The 20,670-nt window shown below is 50.0% G+C and overlaps 1 protein-coding gene across 3 annotated transcripts in view; it reads right to left on the bottom strand.

The window, feature by feature from the left end:
• Positions 1-7,085: 7,085 nt before the first annotated feature.
• Positions 7,086-20,670, bottom strand: part of EYA2 (EYA transcriptional coactivator and phosphatase 2) — a 183,015-nt gene continuing 169,430 nt past the window's right edge. For all 3 annotated transcript variants that reach the window (XM_040331413.1, XM_040331415.1, XM_040331414.1), the window contains 4 exons: positions 17,341-17,455; positions 16,365-16,486; positions 14,225-14,325; positions 7,086-7,810 (listed from right to left, as the gene is read on the bottom strand). In XM_040331413.1, coding sequence (XP_040187347.1) covers positions 7,730-7,810; positions 14,225-14,325; positions 16,365-16,486; positions 17,341-17,455 — 419 coding nt within the window. In that variant the 3' untranslated portion in view covers positions 7,086-7,729. The remainder of the gene's footprint in view (positions 7,811-14,224; positions 14,326-16,364; positions 16,487-17,340; positions 17,456-20,670) is intronic.

Genomic DNA, 20,670 nt, shown 5'->3' with positions numbered 1-20,670 from the left:
GTGTTTGGGGTTGAGGCCAAAAAAACACCAAGTCCCTTCTTTTGGGATAGGCTGCCCCATCACGGTACCAGGCTTGTATTCACTGAGCTCCAAAGAGCGACCCATTCTTCCACAAATGTTTGTAGAAAGCCGTCTGCATGCCAAGGTGCTGATTTTATACACCTGTGGTTGGTGGGATTTAGAATATTCTCCTCTATTCTGGATGATGGGACTTGGCATGTTTCCTCTGTTTCGGCTTGTACCCGATGTATAGGAAATAGAAGGATGAGAACATTTGCCAATACATCTGCCTGCCGGATAGCTCAGGTAGTCGGTGTGCCTATAGTGTGTGGAAAGTTCTGGAGACGTGGGATGGAATCCTGGGGTTGGCAGCTCATTATTTCTCTTTGTATTGTACAACGTGGGTGATGACACTGAGAAATATCTGAATCAGACTTCTCCTCCAGCTTTGGTAGGTGGCTCTGAGGGTTAGAAACCAGCCAGTGACCCCACAGCGGTTTTGGAGTCGCAGGTTCAATACTTGGTGTTGCTTTATATTTATTTGCAGTAGACTAATATCTGAACTATGAGAACGAACAGCTTGGTGTTTGAGTGCAGGAGATGGCTCAGAGAGTAAGGACTCAGACTGGTGTGATGAAGGCTATGAGTTCAAATCCCTCTTGTGGAGTTTGGAGAGTTCCAGGTGCTGTGCAGTGCCTGATCGGTGGAAGATGTTTCAAGCCAACTACTATGTCCCACCAGTAGGTGGTTCAAGTATTGTGGTGTACAGATAGTGGGGAATTGTTTTAAGAAAAAGTGAAATTTTTGCTAAGTATAGGCTTTTGGAATGGGCTGCCCCGGTAAGACAGCCCATTCTATTTATATATGTTGCAGTGATGTCACAGACTGAGGATGGAAGAAGCAGGGGGTGTCCACAACCTAATGTGATGCCACACATGTTACAGGCTGGTGGAGGCCTGGGACTGGAGCAGACTGGTGGGTTGTCCATGGCCTCCAGACTTTCACTCAGAGGCTTGAGCTCGGGGTCTTCTGTGCATCCAGGAATGTGCCCTTGCTGGACTACAGTGCTTCTCTGGATTTGAATGCAGGCTCAACAGTGCTCTTCATCAATTGCCCTTGGGGGTGGGTCTGCAGCACTTTCAAGGATTTGAACTTGAGTCTATGGTGCTCTGGGTCAACACTCTTATCCTCTGAGCTATTCGCCTCTGCTCGAGAGCTGGTGTTCTTGGTCTCCTACTTCAGGAGGTAAAGTCATTGCAAATTGAAAAAGCTGAAACTAGATTTGAACCTGCAACTCTAAAATCTCTGCTGGCTTATGGGTAGGTGCATAAACCCCTGAGCCAACCATACCAGAGGTAGTAAGAGACCTACATCAAGGCCTAGTATCTTGAATGTGATCTAGATTTAATCCTGCAACCTGAGCTAGTAAGAGGCCTACATCGAGATTAGTATCTTGAATGTGATCACACTTTTCACATAGTTATATGGATGTGCCTAGATACGAACCTGCAACTCCAAAATCTCTGCTGGTTTATGAGTAGGTTATTAAACACCCTGAGCCAACCAGACCAGTAGCGAGAGACCTACATCAAGGCCTAGTATCTTGAATGTGATCTAGATTCGAACCTGCAACTTCAAAATCTCTAGATTCGAACTTGCAACTCTAAAACCTCTGTGATGAGTAGGTTCTTAAACCCCTGAGCCAACCAGACCTGGGGTAGCGAGAGACCTACATCAAGGCCTAGTATCTTGAATGCGATCTAGATTCGAACCGACAAATCCAAAATCTCTAGATTTAAACCTGCAACTCCTAAATCTCTGCTGGTTTACGAGTAGGTGCTTAAACCACTGAGCCAACCAGACCTGACATAATGAGAGACCTACATCAAGGCCTAGTATCTTGAATGTGATCTAGATTCGAACCTGCCACTCCAAAATCTCTGCTGGCTTACGAGTAGGTGCTTAAACCACTGAGCCAACCAGACCTGACATAACAAGAGATCTACATCAAGGCCTAGTATATTGAATGTGATCTAGATTCGAACCTGCCACTCCAAAATCTCTGCTGTCTTACAAGTAGGTTCTTAAACCACTGAGCCAACCAGACCTGAAGTAGTGAGAGACCTAAATCAAGGCCTAGTATCTTGAATGTGATCTAGATTTGAACTACATGATGGCCTAGAATCTTGAATGTGTTCTAGATTCGAACCTGCAACTCCAAAATCACTGCTGGTTTACGAGTAGGGTCTTAAACCCCTGTCCCAACCAGACCCAAGGTAGCGGGAGACCTACATCAAGGCCTAGTATCTTGAATGCGATCACACTTTTCTACATATTTAAATGGGTGCGCCTAGATTTGAACCTGCAACCTCAAAAAAAAAAAAAACTATGCTTTATTGCTGGTTGGCTACCAAACCCCTGCACCAGAGAAAGCTTAGCAGCCAGCCTTGGTAACTCAAGACTTAGTAATTAAAATGACTCAAAACCCAAGTGGGTGAAAAGCATGGGCGTCCGTTCCATAGGGCAAAGGGGGGCAATTGACCCCCCCCTGGAAAATCGAGAAGGTGTTGAAGAGTCTCGCGGTTGTGGGCTGTCTGAGCAGTCCCGGGCCGGATGTCACACAGACACAGCAAGCAGAGTGAAGCCGCCTCCCCCTCCAGTGTTTATGTGTACACAGGGGGAGGGAACCTGCTGTGCCCATGCCGTGCTGATGGCTGATCTGAGGTACTGAATGGGATGTGGAAGGGGGGTCCGTCTGTGCTGAAGGGGGGGTTTGTGCTGAATGGGGGTCCATCTGTGCTGAAGGGGGGGTCTGTGCTGAATGGAGGGGTTTGTGCAGAATGAGGGGGTCTGTGCTGAAGAGGGGGGTCTGTGCTGAAGGGGGGGGTCTGTACATTCTCTAGGCTATATTTATATGGGCATGGAGTGAAGCTGAATTATCTCAGGAGCAATTTCACACTGCCAGCTGGCCACGTTATCGGTAAAGCGCCGCTTTACCATTGTTGTAGCTGTGCTATTTGGCCGCTAGCAGGGTTCTTTTAACCCCTGCTAGCGTTTGAAGAAAGGGTTAAATGCGACTGTGTATCGCCACTGCGGAAGCGCCCCCCCCCCCCCTGAAAATCTTTCAGCGGACGCCCCTGGTGAAAAGTGTGACTTGGAAACATTTTTCATCGTCTTTATACTCCGGAGTTTAGCAGCCGGCCCTACAGACATAAAATGTAATCGCTGACTCCTAATATTTAGTGTTACGTTGTGTTTTATTGATCGCTCTCCTTCACCTCCGATCAATACCCAATAATATCAAGACCATATTTTGACCAAAAATACACAAAAATCATTATTAGCAGACACAAACATAACAGAGAACCTGTGTGAATTTTCCCCTTTTTATTTGTTTTTTTAGATTTTAAAATAATAAATTATATTCACAGTAGTGACAGGGAGGCACACGGGGGGGGGGGGGGGGGGGGTCCGAAGCAGGCAGAACAGAGAGGGGAATCAGTGATCAGTGTCAGACAAGCAATTACAAGAATGATGCCCTGTGTCTGTGTCTCTCCCGGCACCAGCTGAAAGTCGGGAGGGGGAAAAACTGTCTTTCAGCTGCTGCAGAGGGTCGCACAGGGCATCCTTCTCTAACTGCCCCTCCGCCAAACTGCACTAATTCCCCCTGCTGTTTGGGCCCCCCTGTGTGCCCGGGCCCCCTACAGGAGGACTGGTGGTCCCCCCCCCCTTATCAACGGACCTGCTTATTGTGCTCACTGACTTTATAAGAGGAACTGATCCAAGTTGGAACTCTCTTGAGTTTATTATATTAACTTTACTCTCTTTATATTGTACTTATATTCCGTTTTATGCTGGGATGAGGAACCATCAGAGGTCAGGGTTGGTGGTTTTGAGGAACCCGATTCTATCACTCATGTGTCTTCATTCATTTGGGTTCCTCCAGAAGACAATGAGAAAACACATTGGACGTTGAGCGATGGCGGCGGCTGTTGTGTAGCACAGTGTTTCTCAACTCCAGTCCTCAAGGCGCCCCAACAGGTCATGTTTTCAGGATTTCCCTCAGATGAAATGGCTGTAATAATTACTAAGGCAGTGAAACTGATCAAATCCCCTGTGCAAAATAATGGGAAGCCTGAAAAAATGACCTGTCGGGGCGCCTTGAGGAGGGGAGTTGAGAAACACTGACGTAGCAGATGCGAGATCTGGTTGAGATGTTTCTCCTCCTTGTCTTGGGTTACCTTCTACTTGGTTTGGGATATGAATGCAACAATCCTGGCAAGAATGGTCTCACCAGCCGGCCCAAAATGAGGACTTGGAACAAATACAAGAACAACCACTCCTTCTTCTGGAAAGTCTCTTCCCTCCGAGCTTCACAAAGACCAAGCGGCTGGCCCTCTAAGATGTTCCCCCGTCAGGTGAAAAGCATTGCTGGCCCTCTAGTTCCCCCGTCAGGTGAAAAGCATTGCTGGCCCTCCTTTTCGAAATGCTAGTTGGGTGGCCGTGTCCGACCTTTGAGTCACAAACCTAAAACAAGCATACGGTAAAGGTGTCACAATTTTCTGAATCTGGATGCCCAAAGCATCCTAAACCTGGACCTAAACCTGGACCTAAACCTGGACCCAAACCTGGACCCAAACCTGGACCTAAACCTGGACCTAAACCTGGACATAAACCTGGACCTAAACCTGGACCTAAACCTGGAGTTAGGCTTCAAGAAGATAAATTGTATAAAAATGACAGACTGATAATATTAAACCCTCATAATACAAGGTTGGGACCCTCCAGATTTATAGGTAACACTGACCACACCGACCTCCACCCGTCCCAAAACCTCCATGGGGTGGTAAGCACTGTACCTAGTCCTCTACACCCCATTAATAACCAGTCCTCTGCACCCCATTATACCCAGTCCTCTGCACCCCATTAATAACCAGTCCTCTGCACCCCATTAATAACCAGTCCTCTGCACCCCATTATACACAGTCCTCTACACCCCATTAATAACCAGTCCTCTGCACCCCATTATACACAGTCCTCTGCACCCCATTAATAACCAGTCCTCTGCACCCCATTAATAACCAGTCCTCTGCACCCCATTAATAACCAGTCCTCTGCACCCCATTATACACAGTCCTCTGCACCCCATTAATAACCAGTCCTCTGCACCCCATTATACACAGTCCTCTACACCCCATTAATAACAAGTCCTCTGCACCCCATTTATAACCAGTCCTCTGCACCCCATTATACACAGTCCTCTACACCCCATTAATAACAAGTCCTCTGCACCCCATTTATAACCAGTCCTCTGCACCCCATTAATAACCAGTCCTCTGCACCCCATTAATAACCAGTCCTCTACACCCCATTAATAACAAGTCCTCTGCACCCCATTAATAACAAGTCATCTGCACCCCATTAATAACCAGTCCTCTGTTCCTTATTATACCCAGTCCTCTGCACCCCATTATACCCAGTCCTCTGCACCCCATTATACCCAGTCCTCTGCTCCTTATTATACCCAGTCCTCTGCTCCTTATTATACCCAGTCCTCTGCACCCCATTATACCCAGTCCTCTGCTCCCCATTATACCCAGTCCTCTGCACCCCATTATACCCAGTCCTCTGCACCCCATTATACCCAGTCCTCTGCTCCCCATTATACCCAGTCCTCTGCTCCCCATTATACCCAGTCTTCTGCTCCCCATTATACCCAGTCCTCTGCTCCCCATTATACCCAGTCCTCTGCTCCTTATTATACCCAGTCCTCTGCACCCCATTATACCCAGTCCTCTGCTCCCCATTATACCCAGTCCTCTGCTCCCCATTATACCCAGTCCTCTGCTCCCCATTAATAACCAGTCCTCTGCTCCCTATTAATATCCAGTTCTTTGCACCCCATTAATAACCAGTCCTCTGCACCCCAATAATAACCAGTCCTCTACTGCCTATTATACCCAGTCCTCTGCTCCTTATTATACCCAGTCCCCTGCACCCCATTATACCCAGTCCTTTGCACCCCATTATACCCAGTCCTTTGCACCCCATTATACCCAGTCCTCTGCACCCCATTATACCCAGTCCTCTGCACCCCATTATACCCAGTCCTCTGCACCCCATTATACCCAGTCCTCTGCACCCCATTATACCCAGTCCTCTGCACCCCATTATACCCAGTCCTCTGCACCCCATTATACCCAGTCCTCTGCACCCCATTATACCCAGTCCTCTGCACCCCATTATACCCAGTCCTCTGCACCCCATTATACCCAGTCCTCTGCACCCCAATAATAACCAGTCCTCTACTCCCTATTATACCCAGTCCTCTGCTCCTTATTATACCCAGTCCCCTGCACCCCATTATACCCAGTCCTCTGCACCCCATTATACCCAGTCCTCTGCTCCCCATTATACCCAGTCCTCTGCTCCCCATTATACCCAGTCCTCTGCTCCCCATTATACCCAGTCCTCTGCTCCCCATTATACCCAGTCCTCTGCACCCCATTATACCCAGTCCTCTGCACCCCATTATACCCAGTCCTCTGCACCCCATTATACCCAGTCCTCTGCACCCCATTATACCCAGTCCTCTGCACCCCATTATACCCAGTCCTCTGCACCCCATTATACCCAGTCCTCTGCACCCCATTATACCCAGTCCTCTGCTCCCCATTATACCCAGTCCTCTGCTCCCCATTATACCCAGTCCTCTGCTCCCCATTATACCCAGTCCTCTGCTCCCCATTATACCCAGTCCTCTGCACCCCATTAATAACCAGTCCTCTGCTCCCCATTAATAACCAGTCCTATGCTCCCTATTAATATCCAGTTCTTTGCACCCCATTAATAACCAGTCCTCTGCACCCCAATAATAACCAGTCCTCTAACCCCTATTATACCCAGTCCTCTGCACCCCATTATACTCAGTCCTCTGCACTCCATTATACCCAGTCCTCTGCTCCCCATTATACCCAGTCCTCTGCTCCCCATTATACCCAGTCCTCTGCTCCCCCCACCGTCCTTCCCCCCCTATCTGGAATCACAGTCCGTTGAACCCCAGAAGAGTATGACAACACAGAGTATTTTATGTTCCCCAAAATGTAAACGTAGTTTTTATTTAATGCCGGACCACATACAGCTTTTATATATAAAAATCAGAGATGGTGGCGTAAGGCACAGCGCAGACACATGCGGAGTCCACATCCCATCTATACAATAGAATTAACTCATGTACACAACGCGGCTAATCTCGCAATCGCCACGAAGAAGAGATTTATTAAATAAGATCCATGTACACCCTCCCCCGCCCCTCAGACAGGTAAAAGGAGCGAAGTGAAAATAAAAAATAAAAAAACGAGACAAGTCCATAAATTAGACAAAAATACAAAAAAAAATAATCTGTCGGCCCCAGACAGTTCAGTCCAGCGGTAGGTGATTTGAGTGGTGGAGCGGCCTGGAGTACGTCTGGCCAATCATACTCAGTCTTTGTGCTTCTACACAGTCCCCCCACGTGGCGGACGCGAGTCCGAGCTTCACTATAAACATCTTATTAAATAAACAGACTGCGGAAAATCCAGGTAGCGGGGGCTCCGCCTGGGCGGGGCCTGGGCGGGGCTGTCAGTCCATTGGATTGCTGATGTGATGTATACAGGATGGCTTCTTGTCCCGAGCCCCGAAATTTCCTGGATGAGCCCAAGGTCGGCCGATGTAGGATGAGCGGCCGGCGCTACAAGTACTCCAGCTCGAGGGCGTGCCTTAAGGCCTCCAAGTCAGCGTGGCAAGAGATCCGCCAGAATGGCATGTTGTGCTGCGGCAGAGGGGAGGAAAAAAACGCAGGTCACGGAGGATTCCGAAATACAGTCACATTTAAAGCCAAACATTTTGGATAAAAATGATTAATGATCCCCGATTGTTTCCTTCCCATGCCTGTGCAGTAGAGCCCCATAGAAGTCTTCGGGGGCCCATCTCCCTAAATCTCACTGATAGGTTCCCGCCCATGCCTGCATAGTAGAGCCCCAGAGAAGTCTTCGAGGGCCCATCTCCCTCAATCTTCCTAACTGCTTCCCACCCATGCCTGCATAGTAGAGCCCCATAGAAGTCTTTGGGGCCCATCTCCCAAAATCTCACTGATTGTTTCCTGCCCATGCCTGCATAGTAGAGCCCCAGAGAAGTCTTCGGGGGCCCATCTCCCTGAGTCTTCCTGATTGTTTCCTGTCCTTGCCTGTAGAGTAGAACCCCAAAGAAGTCTTCGGGGCCCATCTCCCTTATTGTTTTCCGCCCATGCCTGCATAGTTGAGCTCCAAAGAAAGTCTTGGGGGCCCACCTCCCTAAATATCCCTAATTACTTCCCACCCATGGCTGCATAGTAGAGCCCCATAGAAGGTCTTTGGGGCCCAACTCCCTGATTGTTTCCCGCCCATGCCTGCACAGTAGAGCCCCATAGAAGTCTTCAGGGGCCCATCTCCCTGAGTCTTACTGATTGTTTCCCTCAATTGCCTGCATTGTAGAGCCCCATAGAATTCTTGGGGGGCCCATCTCCCTAAAACTCACTGATCGTTTCCCACCCATGCCTGTGCAGTAGAACCCCATAGAAGTCTTCAGGGCCCATCTCCCTTACTGTTTCCCACCCATGTCTGCATAGTAGAGCCCCATAGAAGTCTTCGGGGCCCATCTCCCTAATTGCTTTCTGCCCTTGCCTGCATAGTAGAGCCCAATAGAAGTCTTTGGGGCCCATCTCCCTTACTGTTTCCCACCCATGTCTGCATAGTAGAGCCCAATAGAAGTCTTTGGGGCCCATCTCCCTTACTGTTTCCCACCCATGCCTGCATAGTAGAGCCCCATAGAAGTCTTTGGGGCCCATCTCCCTTACTGTTTCCCACCCATGTCTGCATAGTAGAGCCCCATAGAAGTCTTCGGGGCCCATCTCCCTAATTGCTTTCTGCCCTTGCCTGCATAGTAGAGCCCAATAGAAGTCTTTGGGGCCCATCTCCCATACTGTTTCCCACCCATGCCTGCATAGTAGAGACCCATAGAAGTCTTGGGGGCCCATCTCCCTATATCTCACTGATTGTTTCCTGCCCATGCCTGCATAGTAGAGCCCCAGAGAAGTCTTCGGGGGCCCATCTCCCTGAGTCTTCCTGATTGTTTCCTGTCCTTGCCTGTAGAGTAGAACCCCAAAGAAGTCTTCGGGGCCCATCTCCCTTATTGTTTTCCGCCCATGCCTGCATAGTTGAGCTCCAAAGAAAGTCTTGGGGGCCCACCTCCCTAAATATCCCTAATTACTTCCCACCCATGGCTGCATAGTAGAGCCCCATAGAAGGTCTTTGGGGCCCAACTCCCTGATTGTTTCCCGCCCATGCCTGCACAGTAGAGCCCCATAGAAGTCTTCAGGGGCCCATCTCCCTGAGTCTTACTGATTGTTTCCCTCAATTGCCTGCATTGTAGAGCCCCATAGAATTCTTGGGGGGCCCATCTCCCTAAAACTCACTGATCGTTTCCCACCCATGCCTGTGCAGTAGAACCCCATAGAAGTCTTCAGGGGCCATCTCCCTTACTGTTTCCCACCCATGTCTGCATAGTAGAGCCCCATAGAAGTATTCGGGGCCCATCTTCCTTACTGTTTCCCACCCATGTCTGCATAGTAGAGCCCCATAGAAGTATTCGGGGCCCATCTTCCTTACTGTTTCCCACCCATGCCTGCATAGTAGAGCCCCATAGAAGTCTTCGGGGCCCATCTCCCTAATTGCTTTCTGCCCTTGCCTGCATAGTAGAGCCCAATAGAAGTCTTTGGGGCCCATCTCCCTTACTGTTTCCCACCCATGCCTGCATAGTAGAGCCCCATAGAATTTTTCGGGGCCCATCTTCCTTACTGTTTCCCACCCATGTCTGCATAGTAGAGCCCCATAGAAGTATTCGGGGCCCATCTTCCTTACTGTTTCCCACCCATACCTGCATAGTAGAGCCCCATAGAAGTATTCGGGGCCCATCTTCCTTACTGTTTCCCACCCATACCTGCATAGTAGAGCCCCATAGAAGTCTTCGGGGCCCATCTCCCTTACTGTTTCCCACCCATGCCTGCATAGTAGAGCCCCATAGAAGTATTCGGGGCCCATCTCCCTTATTGTTTCCCACCCATGCCTGCATAGTAGAGCCCCATAGAAGTATTCGGGGCCCATCTCCCTTATTGTTTCCCACCCATGCCTGCATAGTAGAGCCCCATAGAAGTCTTCGGGGCCCATCTCCCTTACTGTTTCCCACCCATGTCTGCATAGTAGAGCCCCATAGAATTCTTCGGGGCCCATCCCACTGAGTCTTCTCGACTGTTTCCTGCCTGTGCATGTGCAGTAGAGCCCCATAGAAGTCTACGGGGGCCAATCTCTCTAAATCTCCTGAAGTGACAGGAAACCCTTTTCATGAAACGCTCCCCCCCCCCCCATGGGAAGATTTCTCCCTTATTCCTGTCATGGGGACACCTGTAAAATGTGGGATATACCCCATCACTTCTCGTCTCGGTGACACCAGGACAAACACCAGTGAGTGTATCAAGCGGGGACACCGACAGTAACACAAACCTGACCAGCACAGAAGAAAACATTTACATTTAGAGCAGGACATTGTGATTACAGATTCGCTATTCAGGTATAACCCCCCCCTCCCCCTCCTCCCTCCTCCCCCCAGGGGCCAAACTTGGCCCCTGTTTCTGTTTTCAGTATAAATCATTTTCTCAGCATTACTTTTTATTCTGGTCTATTTAATGTGAAAAACAGATCACCTGATAGGCCTGGGGAGTGCATTAGGAGGTGTCCTGGTGTTATAATACACACAGTGCCGGGACCCGAGTGACTCCCAAAAAAGAGAACCTGTCATGATGGCACAGAAGAAGGAGTCCTTGCCCATCTCCTGGAAGTGGCGGTTTTGGAGCAGATACTCCACCCTGCCCAGGAACCAGAACCAACACCAGGAGCCAGACAGCAACCACTGGACTCACCACCAGAACCATCACCATGAGCCAGACAGCAGCCACTGGACTCACCACCAGAACCATCACCAGGAGCCAGACAGCAGCCACTGGACTCACCACCAGAACCATCACCGGGAGCCAGACAGCAACCACTGGACTCACCACCAGAACCAACACCAGGAGCCAGACAGCAGCCACTGGACTCACCACCAGAACCATCACCAGGAGCCAGACAGCAGCCACTGGGCTCACCACCAGAACCATCACCAGGAGCCAGACAGCAGCCACTGGACTCACCACCAGAACCATCACCAGGAGCCAGACAGTAGCCACTGGGCTCACCACCAGAACCATCACCAGGAGCCAGACAGTAGCCACTGGGCTCACCACCAGAACCATCACCAGGAGCCAGACAGCAGTCACTGGGCTCACCACCAGAACCATCACCAGGAGCCAGACAGCAGCCACTGGACTCACCACCAGAACCATCACCAGGAGCCAGACAGCAGCCACTGGGCTCACCACCAGAACCATCACCAGGAGCCAGACAGCAGTCACTGGACTCACCACCAGAACCATCACCAGACAGAAAACACTGGACTCACCACCAGAACCAACACCAGGAGCCAGACAGCAACCACTGGACTCACCACCAGGACCTTCACCAGGAGCCAGACAGCGGCCACTGGACTCACCACCAGAACCATCCCCAGGAGCCAGACAGCAACTACTTGACTCACCACCAGAACCATCACCGGGAGCCAGACAGCAACCACTGGACTCACCACCAGAACCATCACCAGGAGCCAGACAGCAACCACTGGACTCACCACCAGAACCATCACCGGGAGCCAGACAGCAACCACTGGACTCACCACCAGAACCATCACCGGGAGCCAGACAGCAACCACTGGACTCACCACCAGAACCATCACCAGGAGCCAGACAGCAACCACTGGACTCACCACCAGAACCATCACCGGGAGCCAGACAGCAACCACTGGACTCACCACCAGAACCATCACCAGGAGCCAGACAGCAACCACTGGACTCACCACCAGAACCATCACCAGGAGCCAGACAGCAACCACTGGACTCACCACCAGAACCATCACCATGAGCCAGACAGCAGCCACTGGACTCACCACCAGAACCATCACCAGGAGCCAGACAGCAACCACTGGACTCACCATCAGAACCAACACCAGGAGCCAGACAGCAGCCACTGGACTCACCACCAGAACCATCACCAGGAGCCAGACAGCAGCCACTGGACTCACCACCAGAACCATCACCAGGAGCCAGACAGCAACCACTGGACTCACCACCAGAACCATCACCAGGAGCCAGACAGCAACCACTGGACTCACCACCAGAACCATCACCATGAGCCAGACAGCAGCCACTGGACTCACCACCAGGAGTCAGACAGCAACCACTGGGCTCACCACCAGAACCATCACCAGGAGCCAGACAGCAACCACTGGACTCACCATCAGAACCAACACCAGGAGCCAGACAGCAGCCACTGGACTTACCACCAGAACCATCACCGGGAGCCAGACAGCAGCCACTGGACTCACCACCAGAACCATCACCAGGAGCCAGACAGAAACCACTGGACTCACCATCAGAACCAACACCAGGAGCCAGACAGCAGCCACTGGACTTACCACCAGAACCATCACCGGGAGCCAGACAGCAGCCACTGGGCTCACCACCAGAACCATCACCAGGAGCCAGACAGAAACCACTGGACTCACCATCAGAACCAACACCAGGAGCCAGACAGCAGCCACTGGACTTACCACCAGAACCATCACCGGGAGCCAGACAGCAGCCACTGGACTCACCACCAGAACCATCACCAGGAGCCAGACAGCAGCCACTGGACTCACCACCAGAACCATCACCAGGAGCCAGACAGCAGCCACTGGACTCACCACCAGAACCAACACCAGGAGTCAGAAAGCAACTACTTGACTCACCACCAGGAGCCAGACAGCAGCCACTGGGCTCATCACCAGAACCACCACCAGGAGCCAGACAGCAACCACTGGACTCACCACCAGGAGCCAGACAGCAACCACTGGACTCACCACCAGGAGCCAGACAGCAGCCACTGGACTCACCAACAACACCAGGAGACAGACAGCAGCCACTGGACTTACCACCAGAACCAACACCGGGAGCCAGACAGCAGCCACTGGACTCACCGCAAGAACCAACACCAGGAGCCAGACAGCAGCCACTGGACTCACCACCAGAACCAACACCAGGATCCAGACAGCAGCCACTGGACTCACCACCAGAACCAACACCAGGAGCCAGACAGCAGCCACTGGACTCACCACCAGAACCAACACCAGGAGCCAGAAAGCAACTACTTGACTCACCACCAGGAGCCAGACAGCAACCACTGGACTCACCATCAGAACCATCACCAGGAGCCAGACAGCAGCCACTGGGCTCATCACCAGAACCACCACCAGGAGCCAGACAGCAACCACTGGACTCACCACCAGGAGCCAGACAGGAGCCACTGGACTCACCACCAGGAGCCAGACAGCAGCCACTGGACTCACCAACAACACCAGGAGACAGACAGCAGCCACTGGACTTACCACCAGAACCAACACCGGGAGCCAGACAGCAGTCACTGGACTCACCACCAGGACCAACACCAGGAGTCAGACAGCAGCCACTGGACTCACTGCCAGAACAACCACCAGGAGCCAGACAGCAGCCACTGGACTCACTGCCAGAACCAACACCAGGAGCCAGACAGCAGCCACTGGACTCACTGCCAGAACCAACACCAGGAGCCAGACAGCAGCCACTGGACTCATCACCAGAACCAACACCGGGAGCCAGACATCAGCCACTGGACTCACCGCCAGAACCAACACCGGGAGCCAGACAGCAACAAAAGCCGAGAAGACAGGTTCTCTTTGGACAGTTCAGCACTTGTGTACATAGGGAGCAATAAAAAGTCAGCAGACACTCGGTTTTCATCAGCTGCGGGAAGTGGCGGGATGTTTAATAATCGCTCGTGTCGGGGAAAGAGGAGGAAAGGTTGCTGGTAGGAAGCAGACGCTGTCAGGGGACACCCCGACTAATGGAGGGGATTTTCTGGAGGAAATTGCTCGGGATGCTGGTGCTGCTTTTTTTTTATATATATATACAATCAATCGTGTTTTTTTTTTCTTCTGAGGTCAGATCTGAAAGTTTATCGCCAATGGGGGAGGGGTGATTATTTACCTTTTTTGCTGCCTGTTCCTCTTCTGCGCCGTCTCCGATTACAACGTAAACCGCTTTTCTCCCGAACCTTTGCATTATCCTCTCGAAGCAGCACTCCTTCCCTGCAAAACAGAGCGACGGGTCAGAACACGTGACAACCGGAGGTGGGAGGAGCTAGGACATCAAATAGGAGGAGGAGCATGGAGCTCTCTAAAGGCAGCCAAATGCGGATCGATTTGTGATCGATAGGTATTCCTATTCAATATCGATCGATGCAACACAAGTAACGTCTCTCTGAATGTTGGTCTCCCCTCCTCCTTCTCACTCTACAGGGAAGCCCACGAGGGCGAAACGCGTCAGTTTGGGGCAAGACTTGGGAGCATGCTCAACTTTTCAGTACCTAAATCAATTGAAATCTTTTACTATTATATTAAGGATTATATTAATTGTGAATTAATAATTATAAAAAAACGTAATCTTAAAAAATAAATAAATAATTAAAAATAAAATTGTATAATTAATTTTTTTTAATTATTCAATTAATATTATTATTTAATTAATAAGATTGGTAGTTTTCAAACTTCGGCCCAGGGGCCAGATGTGGCCCTTTGCTTGCCTTTAGCCAGCCCTTTCACCATTTCATCCACTGATGGGGCAAAATTCCTCCCGATAACACCAACAATGGGGCACAATGACATTAATAATAGGGCGCAATTTCTCCTACTGACACCAATGATGGGGCGCAATTCCTCCCACTGACACCAATGAATGGGGTGCAATTCCTCCCACTGACACCAATGATGGGGCACTATTCCTCCCACTGACACCAATGATGGGGCACTATTCCTCCCACTGACACCAATGATGGGGCACTATTCCTCCTACTGACACCAATGATAGGGTACAATAACATCAATGATGGGGCGCAACTCCTCCCAATGACGCCAACAATGGGGCGCAATTCCATCAATAATGGGGCGCAATTCCTCCTACTGACACCAATGATGGGGTACAATAACATCAATGACGGGGTGCAATTCCACCCGCTGACACCAATGATGGGGCGCAATTCCTGCCACTGACACCAATGAAAGGGGCACTATTCCTTCCACTGACACCAACAATGGGGGGCAATTACATCAATAATGTGGCGCAATTTCTCCCACTGACACCAATGAAGGGGCACAATTCCACCCACTGACACCAATGATGGGGCACAATGACACCAATGATGGGGCGCAATTCCTCCCACTGACACCAGTGATGGGGGATAATTCCTCCCACTGACACCAGTGATAGGGTACAATGACACCAATGATGGGGCGCAATTACTCCCACTGACACCAATGAAAGGGGCCCAATTCCTCCCAATGACACCAACAATGGGGTGCAATTACATCAATAATGTGGCGCAATTCCTCCCACTGACACCAATGATGGGGCACTATTCCTCCCACTGACACCAATGATGGGGTATAATTCCTCCCACTGACACCAGTGATGGGGGACAATGACACCAATGATGGGGGATATTTCCTCCCACTGACACCAGTGATAGGGTACAATGACACCAATGATGGGGCGCAATGACTCCCACTGAAACAAACAATGGGGCATTATTTTTTCCCACAAATGTTGGGACCTTTTCTACTCCCAATGGCCGGCCCTCCTAAAGCCTGAAGGACAGTAAACTGGCCCTTGGTTTAGAAAGTTTTGGTGACCCCCCGGGTTAGATAACACAATTTTAACGGATTACTTTGGGGTCTACTTGTTTAAAATAATCGCTGCGTGAATGCTTCATCTTTCGCACAGCTGTCACACATTAATATATATATAAAAAAAAGTAATTTTGGAGAGTAAGAAACAAATAAAAAAATGGGATTTAAATATATATATAAAAAAATGTGATAATTTTCCTTATTAAGATTGAAATGTGTAACTTTAGGCGACTTTGTTTAAGTTTAAGCTGAAAAGTTGAGGCCGGGAAGTATACAGGTCCTCTTTATCCCTCATATCTGCTGAGAGCCTCATTACTAGAACCTTCCAGAAGGTCCCGGAGATTTTTGGAGGGCGTTCATTGGCTGCTCACATGTTGTACCCCCCACACTTCAATCTGGGCACAAGGCCCGCCGCCCTCCTGATTTCCGGAGATGAATCTTACCTGTCTTGGTGGCGCTATAAATATTTTCTATGGGGAAGACGGTCCCCAAGCCGTACAGCAGGACTTTGGCGATGGCCGGCACCAGCTGGGTGGTTGTGACCAACACGTTCACACAGTTTGGTCTGAGGGGGGAAAGAAAGAAGAACGGTTAAAAAAATGGCCACAATGTACACATTTGTAGGTCTAGAACAGGGGTCTCCAAACTGTGCCCCCCCCCCACCCCCGGGCCAGGTATGGCCCTTTGCCTACCTTTACCTGTTCCTTGGGGCACTGTCCCTCCCACTTATAAAAGGCGTCCACATTGGGACATTATTTCTTCCATGGATACCAATGATGGGGAAAAATTCCTCCCACTGTCACCAATGACGGGACACTATTCCTCCCACTGATACCAATGATGGGACACTATTCCTCCCACTGACACAAATGATGGGGCACTATTCCTCCCACTGACACCAATGATGGGTCACTATTCCTCCCACTGATACCAATGATGGGACACTATTCCTCCCACTGACACCAATGATGGGACACTATTCCTCCCACTGACACCAATGATGGGACACTATTCCTCCCACTGACACCAATGATGGGACACTATTCCTCTCACTGATACCAATGATGGGACACTATTCCTCTCACTGATACCAATGATGGGACACTATTCCTCCCACGGATACCAATGATGGGACACTATTCCTCCCACTGATGAAAGGCGCACACATTGGGACATTATTTCTTCTATGGACACCAATGATGGGGCACTATTCCTCCCACTGACACCAATGATGGGGCATAATTCCTCCCAATCGTATACGAGAACGTTGTCAACTGCCATTTTTCAGACGTAACCTAAAATGGCAGTTGCCATAAAGAGTGAATGTTATACTGTTTGGAGACCTCTGTACCCAACAGTGACAATATAATGGGTCTGAGTGATACCCAATCACGTCTGACTCCGTTCGGCCGCACTCACCTGGAATGGATGAGATTCAGAGCTTTCAACGCATGCGTCAGCCACAGGTCTGTCACGGCCTCCAACTCCGCCCGCAGCTGGAGCCACGTCTCCCTCTTGGGGGCACCTATTAGACCTAGAGAAGGAGAACCTCGAAATGAGTATTGGTGGACCACATGAAACCCAATAAAGGGTTCTTCATTCCTATTGGTTATTATTATATTATACAATATCAGCACAATGATACAAAAAGGAAAAAAATAGTAAAACTGATATCAGTGCCGACCTACAAACAAGTCCTCCTCCCGACCCAATCATAGAACCAAACCCTTTCATTTCACGTAGTGATTCACCTCCGTCAGTTCACTGCCAGGCTTCTGAATCCGATTCCATCACAAATGGATCACTTCAGATCCCCCAAAACTTCACAACACGCCACCTATCCGGCAATATGTGGGGGCTGGTATGTGGGAGGGGCTTTGTGGTTGGTTAGGATTGGCGCCAAGAGCACAAGTCCCTTTGCCTGCTAATGTCCTGCTAGACCACTGCCCATCCTGCCGAGGCCGAACCCACCGCCATATTGTGCCCCACTCCATGCCTGAGGCCTCTGCATGACATTCCTGGCCGTTGACCAAGCTCTCTGCAGTCACCTCCTCCTTGGGTACATCTCCCCAGAGACCCGCCAGGGAAATATCCTCACTGAGGGTACAAGGCCCTTTACAATCTGCCCCATCATGCACTTCCATAGGGGTCAGGAAGTCTACAGTTGGCTCTCCTGGGTGTAGGTCTACTCCTCCCCAGCCTCCTGCCCTGACATGGCTCCTCCTATGTACACAAGTATCACAGGCTCCTCCCATGTACATAAGTAACACAGGCTCCTCCCATGTACACAAGTATCACAGGCTCCTCCCACGTACACAAGTATTACAGGCTCCTCCCATGTACACAAGTATCACAGGCTCCTCCCATGTGCATAAGTATGACAGGCTCCTCCCAGGTACATAAGTATCACAGGCTCCTCCCATGTACATAAGTATCACAGGCTCCTCCCATGTACATAAGTATCACAGGCTCCTCCCATGTACACAAGTATTACAGGCTCCTCCCATGTACACAAGTATCACAGGCTCCTCCCATGTGCATAAGTATGACAGGCTCCTCCCAGGTACATAAGTATCACAGGCTCCTCCCATGTACATAAGTATCACAGGCTCCTCCCATGTACATAAGTATCACAGGCTCCTCCCATGTACATAAGTATCACAGGCTCCTCCCATGAACATAAGTATCACAGGCTCCTCCCATGTACATAAGTATCACAGGCTCCTCCCATGTACATAAGTATCACAGGCTCCTCCCATGTACATAAGTATCACAGGCTCCTCCCATGTACATAAGTATTACAGGCTCCTCCCATGTACATAAGTATCACATGCTCCTCCCATGTACACAAGTATCACAGGCTCCTCCCACGTACACAAGTATTAAAGGCTCCTCCCATGTACACAAGTATCACAGGCTCCTCCCATGTGCATAAGTATCACAGGCTCCTCCCATGTACATAAGTATCACAGGCTCCTCCCATGTACATAAGTATCACAGACTCCCCCATGTACAGGAGTATCACAGGCTCCTCCCATGTACATAAGTATCACAGGCTCCTCCCATGTGCATAAGTATCACAGGCTCCTCCCATGTACATAGGTATCACAGGCTCCTCCCATGTACATAGGTATCACAGGCTCCTCCCATGTACATAAGTATCACAGGCTCCTCCCATGAACATAAGTATCACAGGCTCCTCCCATGTACATAGCTCCTCCCATGTACATAAGTATCACAGGCTCCTCCCATGTACATAAGTATCACAGGCTCCTCCCATGTACACAAGTATCACAGGCTCCTCCCATGTACACAAGTATCACAGGCTCCTCCCATGTACATAAGTATCACAGGCTCCTCCCATGAACATAAGTAGCACAGGCTCCTCCCATGTACATAAGTATCACAGGCTCCCCCCATGTACATGAGTATGACAGGCTCCTCCCATGTACATAAGTATCACAGGCTCCTCCCATGTACATAAGTATCACAGGCTCCTCCCATGAACATAAGTATCACAGGCTCCTCCCATGAACATAAGTATCACAGGCTCCTCCCATGTACATAAGTATCACAGGCTCCTCCCATGTACATAAGTATCACAGGCTCCTCCCATATACATAAGTATCACAGGCTCCTCCCATGTACATAAGTATCACAGGCTCCTCCCATGAACATAAGTATCACAGGCTCCTCCCACATACATAAGTATCACAGGCTCCTCCCACGTACATAAGTATCACAGTCTTTGCTCAATACTCAATAACAGCGGAACATATTGTAATTTTTGCAGGTGGCCATTGTATGTATGGCGCACAGCCCCTTCTTTTAAAAAAAAGCCTCTTCGTCGTTTTTTCTGGCTCGGAGACCGCGAGCGTAACTGTCCGCTAGAGAGGAATGAAATGGAACCTCCAAGGTTTTCAGCGATGATACATGGAAGCAATTAAAAGTCGTAATTATGCCAGCCGTTACTTCTGGGACTTTTAGAGCTTTTAAAGCGTTTTTTGGCAAACGCAATTAAACACCATAAAAGTAAAAGGCGATGGCTCGCTGGTATAAACAACGGACCTGTAAAGACGTCCCATGATAGGGATGTTATTGGTGGGAAAATCCACTTTTTTTTCCGGGGGGAAATGGAAGAAATGAGGATAGATTTCCACGGGACGTTCTGCGCCAGAAGAAAGAACTAGGGAGAGAGTTATTAAAACCCGTAGGAAGTAACTGGTAACCAATCAGGCTGCAGCTTTCAATTTCAATCATCTAAGATTAAAACCCAACTCCACGAATATATATAAAAAAAAAATCTTCCATTGCCGCCCCCCCCCGCCAATGCATTGCACTAGATGATGTCATTATGTGTGGTCTAGACCACCTTATAGAAGAGGCTTGGGGGGGGGGGGGCAGACGCTCAGACTGCCCCCCCCCCAATGCATTGTACTAGATGATGTCATTATGTGTGGTCTAGACCACCTTATAGAAGAGGCTTGGGGGGGGGGGGGCAGACGCTCAGACTGCCCCCCCCCCAATGCATTGTACTAGATGATGTCATTATGTGTGGTCCAGACCACCTTATAGACGAGGCTTGGGGGGGGGGCAGACGCTCAGACTGCCCCCCCCACCAATGCATTGTACTAGATGATGTCATTATGTGTGGTCCAGACCACCTTATAGACGAGGCTTGGGGGGGGGGGTAGTCTCTCAGACTGCCCCCCCCCCCCCCGATGCATTGTACTAGACTAGATGATATCA

The sequence above is a fragment of the Rana temporaria genome, chromosome 12 (genome assembly GCF_905171775.1).
Source record: "Rana temporaria chromosome 12, aRanTem1.1, whole genome shotgun sequence".
Lineage (NCBI taxonomy): Eukaryota > Metazoa > Chordata > Amphibia > Anura > Ranidae > Rana > Rana temporaria.
Note: the sequence above shows the minus strand (reverse complement) of the source record. Positions and strands in the feature narration are given on the sequence as shown.